We start from the raw sequence: 18675 nt of genomic DNA on the forward strand, positions 1-18675 counted from the left end.
GTGTGCGTTTGGGAGAAGACTGTGGGTACTTAGGAATGGAAAGGAAAATCGGGCGGGGTGTATAACAGGTTGCCAATCCATTACCACCTGTTTTGTGCTCCTGCTGAAGTTGAATTTCACCCCCAGTGTGAAGTAGGTAGACTGCCAAGGTGAGAGTGTAAAAGCAGATAGTAGGATCAATGGTGTCAAAGGCAGCATAAAAATCATCACAGAGGATGACACTAATGAATTTTACCGGAACAGTCTTTGTTCTTTGAGCGGAGTTAACTGGATAACATTCAGGAGTGGAAACCCTGCTAATTGTATTTCCTCTCCAACCTAATGGCAATGAGGTCAATTGTAACATCTCGATCTCTCTTTTTTAAATCCACGGAGTGAGAATATGTGTGAGAGTAGCCTAGCATTCTTCTGGCACCATTTGTTATGAAGCTATTCAAGTTTTGACAGCATAAGTCAATTTAGCACCATAACCTTTGTATGCGTATGATGCTGGCTTATGCTGTTTGCCCAAATTATGGCAAAAAAAAGGGCAAAAAATAAATGTCAGATGTGAGTACACAAACCATTAATTTCAGTTTTAAGTAAGTAAATATCTTAGTGACAGACAGCACTATAATAACATACGTTAAACTCATTTGACCCAAAATTATGCACACCCTTTTAAGGGGTGGAAGTGTGGCCACCTACCGCCTGCTCTTACCATTAACCCTGTACCAAATTGCAGGGACAGGGTCATTTACATACTTGGGAAGGGTGCCCTGCACCTGCGGAGACACAAGAGATGTCTGTCCCAATGAGGCGACGGCAGTTGCAACAGCATTCTATTGATCTGACGGAGCATAAAGAAAAAAAAGCCTTGCATTTATATAGCGCCTTTCACGACCACCGGACATCCCAAAGCGCTTTACAGCTAATGAAGTACTTTTTGAAGTGTACTCACTGTTGTAATGTAGGAACATTGTCACATAGGAACAGGAATAGGACATTGAGCCCCTTGAGCCTGTTCCACCATTCAATTAAATCATGTTTGATCTGTACACCTGAGGCCCAAGAAGGACCAAAGAAAATCAAATCTCACTTCTAAGAAAAGTCAGTAGCTTCTGTATGAACAATGATACAAAGAAATTGTTTAGGATATTTGCCATTTCCTGATTACCTTTCAATGACCCTCGGGTGACTGTGTGGAGTTTGCACATTCTCCCCGTGTTTGCGTGGGTTTTCTCCGGGTGCTCCGGTTTCCTCCCACAGTCCAAAGATGTGCAGGTTAGGTTGATTGGCTATGATAAAAAATTGACCCTTAGTGTTAGGGGGATTAAATACGTGGGGTTACGGGGATAGGGTGGGATATGTGTTGGTGTAGGGGTTACGGGGATCGGGTGGGATATGTGTCGGTGCAGGCTCGATGGGCCGAAATGGCCTCTATCTGCACTGTGGGGTTTCTGTGATAATACTTCCTTGACTCAATGTTCACTCCAGACATACTTTTACATTGCTTTTTGTATTCCCTGCAATCCCAATCTCACTTGTCTATTTTTGCCTGACTAAATGTTTTAACAGACTTCATCTAATCCTTTTAACTTCACTCTCTCTACTACTGGACCCAAAGATCTATATTTGAGGAATGCTTTTTTGGTTTTACTCTATGGATCATCTCTCCCTTGTTGCCCATACAGGTTTTCTCTTATACTTAGTGTTTTTTGCCCAGTGGTATAAATTGACTGAGCAATCCTTACATTTTGCATTTAAAAGTATACTGCTTCCCCAAGCTTTGTCCCTCTAACAATTTATTTAAATCCAACTCCATTAATTGTTCCCTCGTGTCCCCAAAGTCCACCTTCCTAAAATGAAGACTTTCTGTTGTACTTTCCTTATCTGTGGTGAGTCTGATGCCAAATTCATTTATGTTATGGTCACAGTTTCTAAGATGTTCACTAACTTTAACTTGTTCAGTCATCTCTGGTTTGTTATACAAAACCAGATCAGAGTTGTCTCCCTCTTGTGTGCTTCTTAATCATCTGGATCAACCAGACTATAACTCTCTTTTCTGTTAGTCTTCCTATTTAATTCCACATAGGTTAAAATTTCCCCAGACAATTATATGTACCTCCCTATCTGTTTACATAATTTAGCACCCAGTAGCCTTATTCTGACTCAGTGGGCGGGATTTTGCAGACAGTGGTGAACAAACGGGCGCCAGATCCAGTCATCAACTTCTACTATATTCACTCATAATTCTGAAACTCCTTTCTGAAACTCCTTTTTTACACTATAAAAGTCATTAACCTAATTAGGTCGGATTTTGCTCTAAGCGGCAAATGAATGCTGCCAGCCATTTATTGCACTTGCTCAAAGATTCTCTATTTGCACGGGAAGTTCCTGTCAGCCAACTATCCAAAATGTGCAGCGCCCTCTACAGAGCATCTGAGACCTGTGTGAACTGGGCAAGCAACTGTGTATCTCCTTAACCAATCAGATTAAAGAATCGTTAAAAAGCAGTGCAGAATCTGAAGCAGGAAGTGTCAGTTACAATATTGGCCCAGATTTTGTGGTCAGCGGCGAAAGAGCAGCACTTGCCGTTCACCACGCTGACAGCTGCTGACAAAGTTTTTGCGGACTTCTGAGTGCAGACTTGCTCTAATCTAGCGTCTGATCCAGTGCGGTGCCCTCTGCAGGGCATCTATAGATAAGCAGTTAGCCTTACCGTTATTTCTACCACAAAATCCAGCCCAGTGGCATATAACAGTCTCAGCAACGAGCTTCTTCAGAGTATAATCCCTCATCTCAATCCATAACACTTCTACCTTGTCTTTATTGAATCCAGGTTTAATTATTTCCCTTAACTCCATATTTTCCTTTACATAAAATTTGTACAGCAGATCAGATACAAGTGTATGGAGAGACTTCCTTTGCCATATAATTAAGTATCCTCTGTTATGCCATTTCAGTTCATCATTTGAAACTTGGTATATGGTCTGCATACTTTCATGTTTGCAGAATTAGCCACATCCCCAAACTATTAGCTTGCATATGTATGAAGTGATAGAGACATCCCTAGCAAACCAACCCTTGAACCCTGTGGATTGACCATCAAAAAACAGCATTTTTCATTTATATCTCATGGGGAAAGTAGAACAGAGTACTAGCATTGAAGTCATAATTAATAGGTGTATCAAATGCTCAGTTACAATTATTCAAACAATAGCATGCTCTGACATTAGCAGCTTCAATTCAAATTGTAACACAATGTATTATTATTGTATTGTTTATTAATGTATTAAAGTGGAAAACAGAGCAGCTGAGAATATTAAAATAGTCAAGGCCACTTTTTATCATATCTATACAGATAAATTAATACATAGATACATAAACAGAGAGAGACTGACAGAGAGATGCATCATTTTCATTGATTATATGGAGATGATGTCATAACCTATGATTAGCATGAATTAAACTTCTATGTCAATGTTCCTTTTGTGAGTTTCAGTTTGTACAGTTGAATATTTTTAGTGGTTATAAAAGTTTATTTTATAGGGAATCTTTAACCAGGGGAAAGTGTCATCAATTATTGACCCGGAATTTGCAGTCAGCGCGAAGCGATGGTGATCGCTGCTGACCTTGAAGAAAGCTGCCCACAAAAATCTTGTGATCTTTAGTTTTCTTGACCTTAATTTGATTGTAGCGCTGTCAAAAGGGGATCCCTAGCATACAGCAGCCATGATGTCATCAAGCTGTCTAAGCAGCTCATCACATTGAAGAATTCTCACAGACACCAAACCAGGAAATAAAAAGCATCGACTATTATTTCACTTTTTAAACATTTTACAGAGAATAAATAAAGATTGGGACATGCACATGGGGTTAAGCTGAATATCATAAACAAACTTAAAACATTTTTTTTTTTTAATTATTTAAAAAATCTAGTCATTTTTATCATAATGGAGAAATGTGACATTCCACAAATATAAATTTTGACATTCCACAAATATAAAATTATTTTTTCAGGGCCAGAACGGTTGTTTAGCAGTCAATATGCCATTAAAATACCAGTTACACCTATTCCAACAAGACGGAACTTTTTATGGGGTGTTTAATAGCGATATTAGAGAGGAAAAGTTTAAGTTTATCAGTTCAACTGATTTCCGGCTATGGGGAGTTCCACAGTGTTTGACCGCAACATCAGGATTTTCCTGTTTATCTGTGCATGTGCTAAATCTTGACATTACAGTCAGTTTCAGAGGGGTAATGACGGCAAACGCTGACAGTTTTGCCATCATTACCATCACAAAATCCAGGCCAATAATGACATTTCTCACACTTACATTTTTTGCATAACAAGTATTTTTCCACAATGTATCTATAGTATCTAATTTTGATATACTAACTTATAAGTAATCAATGTGTTACTAATATTAAAATATTACAGGTTAGTGTCTTTGTTAAAATAATAAACAAAAGAATTTTATATGAACGTGTTTACCCTCTTTCTACTAATGTCGAAGAATGCAGTTTCAACTCAGTATGTTTTCTTTTATATTCTATATATAAGCAGTGCTTGTTACTTATTTAAAAAAAGCTAATTACAATGGAGATAAATGTGCCATCTATACGGAGGTATTTGTCACATACCTTTGCTGTATTAAATGGTCATATTTAATTGTCCTGCTCAGATCTTACTGTGCCTAGACAGTGCAAAATGCATTAGTTTGACGCTGGGTAAACATTTGATACAGTACCTGCAGGCTTACTCAATATTTTGGATGGCTCACCATTGTCAGTTAGCTTAGCAGCGACTTCATCTGAACCCTCGAAATAAGATTTACTGGACATTAAAGGTGCACTGCCATAACTATTTAGTGTAAGCAAAGTTTATCATTGTGACATACCATTCTTGACATCAGAGCCTTCCTGAGGTACAGACACCTCAGCCTACAGTTTGGAATGAGCTTTTTAATGAATATACTTGGTATGATGACTCTTTACCTGGCATGGTCTTTTCATTCCTATTGCTACCACATGGTATCTGTAACAGCAAATTTCACAGCTCCATGACCCTCTTTCACTAATCCACTTCAAAAGGCATGGCTGGTGGGAGTAGCGTACTGAGCCATCACATCGACAAGGACTCAGCAATTCACCCTTAAGGAGGTACAAATGAAGAACAAAATACATTGAAAATTAAACAAACTGCAATACAGTTACCACCAGCTAGTGTAAATATGCTTAGTCCAGATGTTCCCTCGCATGAAACATATCTTCAGGCACCATCTAATTCTCAAAGTATTCAAATGAAAATGGATGTGCTTTAAAACCTGTCAAATGGAGTAAGTTTCTGTCACTTTCATTGCCTTCGTTTATCACCTGGTCTTAAAGGATTGGTAGAAAGCTGAGGTCTGAATAGAAACCTCTGACCTGGACTTTGGATATATTTTCCCAAAAGTAATTCTTTCAGTTAGATCTTTTTATTTGGCACACATGTGTAAAGTACTTATTTAACGTCTTGCTCCGAGAATAGGTTACCCTAATCTTGTGGTCATTGAAGGGTGCATGTTTTGTTACCTTCAGTTACTTAGAACTGATTGGTCATACATCAGGGAATAATTCACAATTTTCCAGTTAACCACCATGTTCCTTTACATGCCGATTTCCTGACCTCAAGCATGCGGCTAGGGAAGGCACCAACTATTGATCTTGGACTAGCCCACAAAGAAGAAAATAAGAGGGAAAGTCACCCCATCTCCTACCAAACAGTGCCAGAGTGGCATTAGCGGAGGCTTAGGAATAAGTTGTCGACTTTCTTGGCTATGGATCATGTATTATGGAAGGAGACCCAAACATGGAAAAGCATGGAAAAAAAGTATGAATTGTATCCTTAAAAAGGAAAAAATACACCTACAGACTAATGCTTATGTTAGCTAAAACATAAAAATACTCTGAAAAGTTAGTAATTGAATGGATATATATCACTAGCAAACTTCACTGGGTCCTGGATACATTGGGGGAGAAATTGAGTATAGCCCCGTTTGGGGCGCCAGCCTCGCCAGGGCACTAAAAGAAGCGCCCCGGAAACATTCGCGCCCGCGCACCGGAAATTGAGTTGTTGCGCCCCAAAGGGAAGCACAGCGCTACTGGAGGTGCCCCGCATCCCTCTTGGGGTGCTGCGAGTGAATATCGTGGCGCTACGTGCCGCAGCGCCACACGCTGCAGCACGTCGCGCTGCGGTATTGCAGGCCTTCCTCCCCTTCTTAAAGGGGAGGGGCCTTGTGCAGCGCGATCTGGGGCCCAGCTGGGCCCCCAAGGATCGGGAGTGCAGGCAAAAGAGCCCGGCACCGAGGAGAAATGCTGGGCTCTTGGAGCGCAGCCGGCACTCTGCGGGGGGGGGGGGGGGGGTGGTGGTTCAGGAGGCCGGGGACAGGAGCGCAGGCAGGTGCTGGCAGGCGGCCAACACCAAAAATGGCCGCCCCGCACCTCGCCTTTAATTTGCGCCTCCCCGGCCGCAGGTAGGCCCCCCTGAACCATAGCGTCCAGCGGTAAATCAGGGGGCGCTGCCAAATATCGCGGCCGGGGCGTCAGCGGGGCGCTGCACACACCGATGACGTCATCGGCAGCGGCGCAGCACTAACGGTTAGCGCCACCACTAACGTCCAGCGGAATTTAGCGGGAGGCGTGGGCAGTGCCACACCCGGGCGCCAGTTGGCTTGCGACCCACTTAGCGTCCTCTTAAGGCACTAACGGGTGGCGCAACCTACTGAATTTCTCCCCCATTGAGTCCTAGCCATGGGGTTCAGTTTCAGGGATGGCCATAACATCTGCTGTCCCTTCAAGGCCACTGACATAAAAGAAGCAGGCCTGCTACCCCAAGGAAAATCCACGCCACAAAATCCAAACAGTCTTAATTCTTAATCATTTGTTCCACTACACAATCCTTTAGGTATGCAGGAAATGTCATATCCCTCAGTGGATTATGGTGTGTTTAAATAAAATGTCTTTGTTGAGTCTTGTTGGCTCTTCATTCTCACAACAAGCCTTGTTGCCATCGCCTTCAGAATTACTTATGTCAATCACATCAGGCAATACAAAAAGAAAATACTGCAGATGCTGGAAATCTGAAATAAAAACAGAAAATGCTGGAGAAACTCAGCAGGTCAGGCAGCATCTGTGAAGAGAGAAACAAAGTTAACATTTCAGCTCGATGACCTTTCGTCAGAACTGGAAAAAAGCAGGAAATGGAACAGATTTTTAAACGAGAAGAGACTGGGAAAGTGGGGAGGGGATGAAAGAACAAAAGGGAAGGTCTGTGATAGGATGGAAGGTGGGAGAGATTAAGAGACATTAAGAGATATTCAAGGCAAAAGGAGATGGTAATGGAACAGGTTAAGAAACACAGGATGGCTCTAGATGAAGTGTAAATTGTGCTGGCAGAATGAAAGACAGCTGCCATGTGGGGGAGAAGAAAAAAAGACAAAAAGTGTGGATAAAAATATGATAGGGGCCGAGGTTATGATCTGAAATTGTTGAACTCTATGTTGAACTCTCTGTAATGACAGATATTCATTGTTGCTCTCCGACCATATTTTCTTCAGTTACAGCTCATACTTTTTTGCATATTACAGTATGCTTGTGATGTGAATGGAGGGTACAGTTTTCCTTGCTCATAAATCTTCACCCAAGATTTGTTTCTTGCTTTGATCTCTGACTTTTGAATATGATTTTGTCTATTTGGATCAGATCATTCTGCTTTATTATGCTTATATATTGAAGTGCTCTTTTTCTGATTCAATAAGGCTGCAGCAGATGGTGTTTGTGTGGTCTCACAAGAGTGGCATTGTAGTTTCTCATACATTTATGCAAATCTTGAACTTAAGCTCTGTCAACTATGTTTTTTAAATCCCATAAATCTCTGTTTTTCCATCACCATTTTTGTGTGCATCAAGATGTGGGACATTAGTGCTGAACAAAGAAACACTTTCCATTTCAGCACCCATTATCAGATGTCCTAGGGAGTGTTTGCTAGTGCTGTTGGGGAGGGTTTAAACTTAAATGGCAGGGGCTTGGGAACTTGTGCAGGGAGACAGAGGAAAGGGAAGCAAGGATAGAAGCAAAAGCCAGGAAGGAGAAAAGCAAAAGTGGAAGGCAGAGAAATCAAGTGTGTAAATCAAACAGGACCACAGTAAATAATAATTCTAAAAGGACTAGGGCCTAGATTTTCAGTGTGCCGTGAGGCGGTCTTTTAGGCAGGCGGGGGGCAAAAATCACGATTTCGGGGGTCCCGACACCATCCCGCCCAAAACCCGCCTCCACGCAAGTTTCAGAGGAAGTGGGTACCCGCCCCGCACTGGGACCCGCCGACCCGAGGTGGGAAGGGATTAGTGCCAATTAACTGCCTGTTAACAGGCAGTTTTTAGCCTAATCCCTAGTTTGAGGGGTGTCATGTGGGATTCCCGACGGCTCCAAACCACGCCAGGTTAGAGCAGGCGGGCCGTCGGGTTGAAGGACTTGGAGGGGTCGCGATGTCGGTGTTCAGGTGAGTGATGGGTGCAAAGGTAAGTGTGTTTGGTGTGTCTAAAGTGTGTAAAGAAGTTTAAAGTACCTGTACTTAACTTAACAGCCTTTCTTCCTGTAGGCGTCGGGAGTAGGGTTGCAAAATTCTGGGAATTTTTAAAAGAGGAAACTTTCCATGGGAATTTTCGGGAATTTAGAGTTTTTTTGCACACTGATGGTTTTTGTCTCTGACCCTTATATTATCTTTGTCGTCAAAATAGACATACTGTTCCATACAAATAAAAACAGGCTTTCAAAACTTTATTTAGGTTATAATTTTGAACTTTATTGAACCCCCACAAAAAAGACCCCTCTAAAATAAAAAGAGCGTCAGCTTATTTAGCCTGTAATTTGTCCCTTTGAGTCTTCTACTCCTCATTGCTCCTCCTGATTCTCTGACTCGTCCATTTCCTCCTCTGTGTCAGTGTCTAGCTGTGTGGTGGACACTTCTGTATCTGGCTCAATAAGTTGTAGGTTCGCCCGGATAGCCACCAGTTTCTCCACCCTCTTGTTAGTCAGCCTGTTGCGCACCTTTGTATGCGTATTCCCAAAAAGTGACCAGTTTCGTTCAGAGGCCGCTGATGAAGGTGGGATTTGGAGTATCACCGATGCAATAGGTGACAGGGCCTCAGATGCACAAAGTCCCTTCCACCAGGTATGTGCACTGATATGCTTGCATGATTCCCATATCCCATCCCCATTCCAAAGACCTTGCTTGGTAGAGAACTTTGCCAGACTTCCCAGAACTTTGCCCACATCCAGATTGAGATGGTGTGAGAGGAATCACACTGTAAGCGCTGTTGATCTGTTCTCCAGAAAGTATTGGTCTCCCAACATGCTTTGGGTCCAGCATGTATGCTGCAGCATGAATCGGCTTGACACAAAATTCTTGACGCGTCTGTATGAATTGAACAATTGCCTTCGCCTCTGCTTTGAGCAGCATGGATGTGGGTAGGGCAATGCTGATTTGTTCTTTTAAAATCAGTAAAAAGCCTGAGAACATCTGACAAGACAGCGTCATCTCCTTCAATCTGAGCAATTGCAGATGCTACTGGTGAGAGTAGTTTAAGGCTGCTAACCACTCTCTCCCAAAACACATCATCCAGCAGTATTTTCTTGATGGTGGTTTCCATATCCCCAGACTGGGATATTGCCATTTCTTGCAGCGACTCCTTACCCTCCAGAAGGCTGTTTTACATTATGACACCACCACCCCATCTAGTGTTGTTGGGCAGCTTCAGTGTGGTGTTCTTGTTCTTTGTCATTTGCTTGGAGTTGTAGGTTGCTGCAACTACCTGTTTTCCCCTGACATACTTAACAACTTGCTTGGCTCTCTTGTACAGTGCTTCCATGGTTCTCAAACCCATGATGTCCTTGAGGAGCAGGTTAAGCCCATGAGCTGCGCACCCAATAGACGTAATATGAGGGTAGGCCTCCTCCACTTGAGCCCAAGCAGCCTTCATATTCGCAGCATTGTCAGTAACTACTGCAAAGACCTTTTGTGATCCAAGATCATTGATGACCGCTTTCAGCTCATGAGCAATGTATGTGCCTGTGTGTCTGTTGTCCTTCGTGTCTTTGAGCTTTCCTTGGACTGTTATACTCAGCCTCCAGCAAATAAGTAGACAAAGCATGTCTGGTGGGAGGACAGTATGCAGGGCGAATAACATTGAAAAATCTCTTCCAGTACATATTGGCTGTGAGCATGAGGGGTGAGCCTGTTGCATATACAGCTCGAGCAAGGCACTCATCTGCATTCTTCTGGCTATGGTTATCCATTGTATCAAAGAACCTTCCAAGTGGGCCAGGAGTTGCTGATGATAAGGAGCCTGATGCTGAATGAGAACCATCATCTTCTTGAATGGAAGCAGAGGAACTCTGGGCTGGCTGCTGTGAGCTTTGAGTGAAGTTGTTGCATTTGGATAAATGCTGCTGCATCTTTGTGGCATTCTTTACATATGGCTTTCTACAGTGTTTGCACATGTACACAGTCTTTCCATCTTTAATGCCTGGGGTAAAATGCTTCCACACATCCGACGGTAAACGTGGCATTGTTCTATGCAGAGAAATAAAGGGCATTCATCTCTGTGTCGAACTGCGGTCGATCAGCACGATTGCAACAGGGCGAGTACATTTTTGCTGATGCTCCATGTGATGGAAGCATGACTTGTACACACACGACGCTACATCACCAATAGTGTATTATTTTGTATATTTTAAATTGAAGGACAACAGAGTTCAACAAGTAACTGGTTTATTTGGTATAAAGTCTGATTTACTTACTGCATCATCACAACATCAGCAGAAAACAAAATGACTTCCCTCAGGACCCCTAACCTGGATCTTAAAAAAACTATAGCAGTCTTACAGATGCCTGCAGGCCAATCACAATTTGATATGCAAATATTACAAATAGAGGGAGCTAATCACTCATCCAACCAATCAGGACACATTTGTTCACAGTCACACACAAAACTTGTAATTATTAAAACAAGCCAAGTAAGAAGATAAACATATATTGATTAAGAAATTCCTTAATAATTAAGATTCCATCTCTGTTAGTAATTTTAAGAGAGGACCTGTGGGAAAAAAAAGAAATACAAAAAAAACAATATTATGCTAGCATGTGCTTTTTTGGGCAAAATTCCCAAAATTCTCAAGCTAAACTTCCCATGGAAAATTTCCGGAAATTTACCGGAAACTTTCCACCCCTTTGCAACCCTAGTCGGGAGTCCATCACTCAGCCGGCACTGAAAGCTGAATGGCTGCGATCTGTCAAAAGTGACAGCCTTCAGCTTTCATTGCCGGTGACAGTTCTAACTGAGTCTGTGTAGAAGGACTCAGGTTAGAAAGCAGACAGTCAGTGTTTGACAGCTTCAAACAGCTGTGAAACAATGATATTTCATCGGTCACGACCGCTTGACAGATGAAATTTCAGTCTGTGATGTCACCTGTTGCCGGGTGGCCCTTAATTGGCCTGCTGAGCCCATTGGGCAGGCTCAAAGTCAATCAAGGGAAAATCGCGCGGATTGGCTGGACGTCGATGTAGGCGGGACTAAAACCTGAAAGTTGTAGTCCCGCCTCCTTCCCGACAGCTTAATGAAAATCGACCCTAAGAGTGTTAAAAAAACAAGCCTGAAGGCTTTGGCCTAGAAATTCAGTGGGCTGCGCCACCAGTTAGCACCCAAAGAGGGCACTTAGTGGCTTTAGCGCCACTGGCCACACCTCCCGCGATATTTAGCGGGGCGCTAATGGCGGCGTTAGCCTGTAGCGCTGCGCCGCCACCGATGACGTCATCGGTGTGCGCAGCGCCCCACTCGCCATATTTGGTCGCGCCCGCCTCTTTAACGCCGGTCGCAAATCGCGACCGGTTCACAGGGCCTACCTGTGGCAGTAGTGGCGCAAGTTAAAGTGGAGGTGCGGGGCGGCAGCTTTTTCGGCAGCCGACTGCCAGCACCTCCATCCCCGGCCTCCTAAACCACCCCCCCCCGCGGCATTGCCGGCTGTTTCCCGAGAGCCCGGCACTGCTCCTTGGTGCCGGGCTCATTTGCCGGCACTCGCGAGCGGGGATCGCGCTGTTGCAGGCACCTCCCCCTTAACAGTGGGAGGAAGGCCTGCAGTACCGCAGCGTGCCGTGCTGCAGCGTGTGGCACTGTGGCCCTTAGCGCGGCGATATTCAGTGTGAGCGCCCCAAGCGGGGCGCGGGGAGCCTCGAGTAGCGGCCCACTTCCGTTTGGGGTGCTGAAACTGAATATCGGGATGGCGCAAGTGGCTCCTCTCGCAGCGGTAATTCCGGCGCCCAGGCGAGCTTGGCGCCCCAAACGGGGCCCAACTGAATTTCTAGGCCTTTGTGTCTTAATGTGAGGAGCATTCGTAATAAGGTGGATGAATTAGCTGCGCAAATAGATGTAAACGGATATGATATAATTGGGATTACGGAAACATGGCTCCAGGGTGACCAAGGCTAGGAATTCAACATCCAGGGGTATTCAATATTCAGGAAGGACAGGCAAAAAGGAAAAGGAGGTGGGGTAGCATTGCTGGTTAAAGAGGAGATTAACACAATAGTAAGGAAGGATATTAGCTCTGATGATGGGGAATCTGTATGGGTAGAGCTGAGAAATACCAAGGGGCAGAAAACGTTAGTGGGAGTTGTATACAGACCCCCAAACAGTAATGCGGAGGTTGGGGATGGCATTAAATGCGAAATTAGAGACGCGTGCAATAAGGGCACAGCAGTTATCATGGGTGACTTTAATCTACATATAGATTGGGCAAACCAAATTAGTAATAATACTGTGGAGGAGGAATTCCTAGAGTGTATACGGGATGGTTTCCTGGACCAATATGTCGAGGAACCAACTAGAGATCAGGCCATCTTAGACTGGGTATTATGTAATGAGAAAGGATTGATTAGCAATCTAGTTGTGCGAGGCCCCTTGGGGAGGAGCGATTATAATATGATAGAATTCTTCATTAAGATGGAGAGTGAAGTAGTTGACTTAGAGACTAGGGTCCTGAATTTAAATAAAGGAAACTATGATGGTATGAGGCGCGAGTTGGCTAGGATGGATTGGGGAATGTTACTTAAAGGGTTGATGGCAGATAGGCAATGGCAAACATTTAAAGATCACATGGATGAACTACAGAATTTTTTCATCCCTCTCTGGTATAAAAATAATACAAAAAAGTGGCGCAACCGTGGCTAACAAGGGAAATTAAGGATAGCATAAGATCCAAGGAGAGGACATATAAATTGGCCAGAAAAAGCAGCAAACCTGAGGATTGGGAGCAGTTTAGGATTCAGCAAAGGAGGACAAAAGGATTAATTAAGAGAGGGAAAATAGAGTACGAGAGTAAGCTTGCAGGGAACATAAAAACTGACTGTAAATGCTTCTATAGATATATTATGTGAAGAGAAAAACATTGGTGAAGTCAAGCGTAGGTCCCTTGCAGTCAGAATCAGGGGAGTTTATAATGGGGAACAAAGAAATGGCTGACCAATTAAATACATACTTTGGTTCTGTCTTCACAAAGGAGGACACAAATAACCTCCCAGAGATGTCAGGGGACATAGGGTCTAATGAGAGGAAGGAACTGAATGAAATCAGTATTTGTAGGGAAATGGTGTTAGGGAAATTGACGGGATTGAAGGACAATAAATCCCCAGGGCCTGATAATCTACATCCTAGGGTGCTTAAGGAAGTGGCCCTAGAAATAGTAGATGCATTGCTGGTCATCTTCCAAAATTCTATAGACTCTGGCACAGTTCCCATGGATTGGAGGGTAGCTAATGTAACCCCACTATTTAAAAAAGGTGGTAGAGAGAAAACGGGGAATTATAGAACTGACATCAGTAGTGGGGAAAATGTTAGAGTCCATTATATAAGATGTAATAGCAGAGCACTTGGAAAACAGTGACAGGATCAGACAAAGTCAACATGGATTTACAAAAGGTATATCGTGCTTGACTAATCTACTGGAATTTTTTGAGGATGTAACCGGTAGAATAGATAAGGGAGAACCAGTGGATGTGGTGTCTTTGGACTTTCAGAAGGCTTTCGATAAGGTTCCGCATAAGAGATTACCGTGTAAAGTTAAAGCACAAGGGATTGGGGGTAAGGTACTGACTTGGATAGAGAACTGGTTGGCAGACAGGAAGCAAAGAGTTGGAATAAATGGGTCTTTTTCCGAGTGGCAGGCAGTGACTAGTGGGGTACCGCAGGGGTCGGTGCTAGGACCCCAGCTATTCACAATATATATTAATGATCTAGATGAGGGAACTAGATGTAATATCTCCAAGTTTGCAGACAACACAAAGCTGTGTGGGCATGTGTGCTGTGAGGAGGATGCTGAGAAACTCTAGTATGATTTGGACAGGTTGGATGATTATACTGCATCTGCCATGCATCTGCCCAATGTAGATAAATGCGGGGTTATCCACTTTGGTAGCAAAAACAGGAAGGCAGATTATTATCTGAACGGCAATAGATTGGGAGAAGGGGAAGTGCAACGAGACCTGGGTGTCCTTGTGGACCAGTCGCTGAAGGTAAGCATGCAGGTGCAGCAGGCGGTTAAGAAGGCAAATGGTATGTTGACCTTCATAGCGAGAGGATTCAAGTACAGGTGCAAGGATGTCTTGCTGCAGTTGTACAGGGCCTTGGTGAGACCACACCTTGAGTATTGTGTGAAGTTTTGGTCGCCTTATCTGAGGAAGGATGTTCTTGCCATGGAGGGAGTGCAGCGAAGATTCACCAGACTGATACCTGGGATGGCAGGAATGAAGTATGAAGAGAGAAGGGGTCGATTAGGCTTATATTCACTAGAGTTTAGAAGAATGAGAGGGGATCTCATTGAAACTTATAAAATTCTAACAGGACTAGACAGACTAGATGCAGAAAGGATGTTCCCGATGGTGGGGGAGTCCAGAACCAGGGGTCACAGTCTAAGGATAAGGGGTAAGCCATTTAGGACTGAGATGAGGAGGAATTTCTTCACCCAGAGAGTGGTGAACCTGTGGAATTCTCTGCCACAAAAGGCAGTTGAGGCCAACTTATTAAATATATTCAAGAAGGAGTTAGATATATTTCTTAAGGCTAAAGGGATCAAAGGATATGGGGAGAAAGCAGGGACAGGGCACTGAATTTGGATGATCAGCCATGATCTCATTAAATAGCGGAGCAGGCTCGAGGGGCTGAATGGCTTACTCCTGCTCCCATCTTCTATCTTTCTATGTTTCAATCACTCTGGTTTAGCACAGCTAGACTAGTGTTGTCCAATAGAAATTGCTGACTAGCTACAAGAGTGGCTATGGTGACACAGTTTTAGCTACATGCACAAATTTTAGTAGAAAATTCCTTCAATACCCTCACACAATGCAAGTAAATATACTTAACATGCACATTTTTATTAATAAACATCGACCACCCTTCAGTAATCAAGGAACTAAAGCACTCATGATCAAAAAACACTCGTACACTCTGATTTTCATCTTACCAGTTCACCAACAAAAGCACAAAAAAGTTAAAGTACACATACATATGTCATGCGAATACAAGTATTGAGGACATATGTTCAATGACTGTGTGTATTACTAATGCTTTTATTTACTAATCAGGAATGCAATTAGCCACATGTGGCTAGTGGCTAACGTATTGGACAACACGAAGCAAAGAAAGCTCCCTATTTTCTCCCAACAACAATGTGCCTCGGCCCCGCCTCAAGCGTATTCCCTACTGCTCCAATGTAGCACCTTTTTTTCAATTCTCACACCAATCATCCGACGGCCTGTCTGTGTGCCCATGCCCTCTAGGAACTGGATTGACTGCCCAAACTAATTTCACATAGGATCCTTACAGCCAACAGACAGAGAAAACTTTCAATTCACTTCCCCCATCAGTCTTGATAATATCTAAAATGGTATGAACTGCAAAAATATTGTTGTTCAGGTATGGCAGATGTCACATGTCAGTTACAGTATTTCAACTTTTAGAATCCTTGAAACCTGTGGGGTAGTTTTATAATTTCAAACTACTGGCAGGAAAAGCTCTATGCCCAGGCACAGAAATACACAAAATTGCCCCCGTTGACTAATTATCAATGATTACAAGCAGGTGCTTGCCAAATGAAAAGCATCCACAGAAACCAACCACTTACATACTGCACCTTGTGTTTTCCTAGCAGGATTTCGTAGCTACCTCAACTTTGTTGGCAATGTCAGAGAGCCACCCTTTTTCATGTAGTGACAATTTTGTCTCCAGGATTTCTTGGTGATCACATTGCAAGATTGCACTGTGAACCTTGCACAATGTTTCAGGTATAACAGATATATCCGGCTAGAAATTCATTTGCCTCCGAAAACGGGCACAGGGTCGCAATGCAGGATCAACCCGCGCCTATTCAAAGTAATACAGGCAGCATGCTAACTTTGTACTGTCTGCTGATTAAACAGGATTGTAGCATTCAGCCCAGTGCTAAATGCGCTGCTGAGTGGCTGAATGCTCAGCAGGGGGCCCAAGTTCATGTGAGGCTAACTCCAATTAGAGCTAGCCTCCACTTCTTAAAGGCAGTTTGCACCTCTTAACGGGGAGGTGCATTCTGTCTGCAGCATCTGACTCAACTGGCTGGGGAACAGAGTCTGAGCAGGAAAAAGTACTGCTGATGTCACAACTGGGGAGAGAGCTTGCTCCGAGGTTCTTGGATGCAGCACTGGAGGCCTTGGTGCAGGAGGTGAACATGAGGTCCTGTTTCCACAGGGGGCCAGGAGATAAAAGCGGAAAAGGCAATGGGAGCAGATAGCCGTCGTGGTCAATGCAAAAGTGTAGCCCGGAAGACTTGTATGCAATGCAGGAAGAAGTTTAATTACCTCACACGAGTGATCAAGGTAATTGAATTCATCTTCAAATGCCATATCCAACCCACTGCACCACAATCCTTGCACACTGCTCAATGCATCACACCCCCATCACTCACCTACCAACAATCTCTACCAAACACAACTCATACCTCACATTCATAGCTTCACCTCACCCCCTTACCACTCATGCAAGCCTCACAACCACATCTCACAGCTTGCACATATTGTCAGCTATTCAACCATGACACGCAAACACATTGCATCACACTCACCTGACACACTTCCTTTTCTCTTGCAGAACAAGGTGGCTCACAACTGGAGGCAGCAAGACCAAACTGGTGGGGGACAAGTGCGCCTTCATAACCTGACCGTGGGAGGGCCATCGCTGAGCTTGTGGCCAGGTGCGGGGCAAGAAACAATACAAGATGACGGTATCCTCATACGTAATCCTTCTTCTCACATCCCACTTCACCCTCATCCCACAATCTCTTCTGATTTACAAGCTGCACCTCTTGCTTCCCGCACCCCTCCCCTCACCGCAATCTTACCCTTGTGCCTTTCTCCTTTCAGATATCCAAGAACTTCCACCTGGCCAGGCACTGGTGGAAGAGTACGAAATTGAAGAGCACCAAGACACTGTTGATGAAGACACAGCACAGCCACTTAATTTCACACTCACAACCACCAGCTCAGATACTGACACTCCTCGTACTTTAGACGATAGCTCAGAGGTGGGATCTGCACGTGGTGAAACACCGGGCACAAGTGGCCTGCAGACAGGGCAGGGGAAAGGGTAGCGTGGCTGCCAACTCCCCGGAGAGCGAGGTTGCACGTGGGTTCTGCTGCAGCGGACGCAGATGAGGACTTCAATGGGTTGGGCTACAGAAGAAGGCTGATGGGTATGCGCAACAAAATGCTTGGTGCACTGTCAGGCCTGCCAGAAAGCCTGAGTGCAATGTCAAGGCGCATGGAGGTGTCTGGCACCAACCTTTGCACAGAGCTTGGAGCCCATGATTTCCAGCATGGAAGCGATGGGCAACACCATTAGCGCACTTGTGGACCCAACCATGATGCAGCATCTGATGGCCAATGTCTCAGCTTCCATTGCAGCTCAAGCAGAAGCCACCCAACATCCGAGTACATCAAAGTTCCTTCTGTGCTGTAATATCAATGATTGTATGAGTGACTTTTGGAGTCATTTACTGTGCATTGAAGCTGATGAACTCTTCAGCCTTGGATTTGAATCTGCATTTAGGTGTTGTGCTATGTACTGTGCTAAAATGTTCTTTTCGTGCAAAATATCCTATTGTCCTGTATTATGATTGGAATATCAAAAGCCAACTCTGGATCCAGAATGGAAGAATCGGTGTCAGCTCTTCAGCTACAAAGGGTTTACAATCTGTAATAAGCTTGACTGGGCTATTCTGCAGGCGATAGTGAATGACGAGCACAATCTCCAGTTCTTGGTTTTATTGACCTGAGTTAACATTGTGCTAAGACCGACAGAACTTGGAATCACTCCAAACTCCATGGTGTTCTCATTATTGAAGTTACATATTATCACTAAAAAGCGAATTGTTCAACTGCTCGATGGCTTTATTATCACAGAAACCCCACAGTGCAGATAGAGGCCATTTCGGCCCATCGAGCCTGCACCGACGCATATCCCACCCGATCCCCGTAACCCCTACACCAACGCATATCCCACCCTATCCCCGTAACTCCACGTATTTAATCCCCCTAACACTAAGGGTCAATTTATCATAGCCAATCAACCTAAC

At 44.0% G+C, this 18675-nt stretch overlaps 1 protein-coding gene across 2 annotated transcripts in view; it reads right to left on the minus strand.

Annotated features, from left to right (window-relative positions):
* Positions 1-1046: 1046 nt before the first annotated feature.
* Positions 1047-18675, minus strand: part of LOC147117622 (uncharacterized) — a 46143-nt gene continuing 28514 nt past the window's right edge. Inside the window, exons 2-3 of one of the 2 annotated variants that reach the window (XM_085988756.1) lie at positions 4981-5136; positions 1047-1277 (exon numbers count right to left, since the gene is read on the minus strand). In XM_085988756.1, coding sequence (XP_085844882.1) covers positions 1068-1277; positions 4981-5136 — 366 coding nt within the window. In that variant the 3' untranslated portion in view covers positions 1047-1067. Of the gene's footprint in view, positions 1278-3248; positions 5137-18675 lie in introns of those variants that run through there. The other variant, XM_085988758.1, reaches the window with a different exon arrangement.

The sequence above is a fragment of the Somniosus microcephalus genome, chromosome 5 (genome assembly GCF_052327205.1).
Source record: "Somniosus microcephalus isolate GS21.2 chromosome 5, FLI_Smic_1.0, whole genome shotgun sequence".
Classification (NCBI taxonomy): Eukaryota; Metazoa; Chordata; class Chondrichthyes; order Squaliformes; family Somniosidae; genus Somniosus; species Somniosus microcephalus.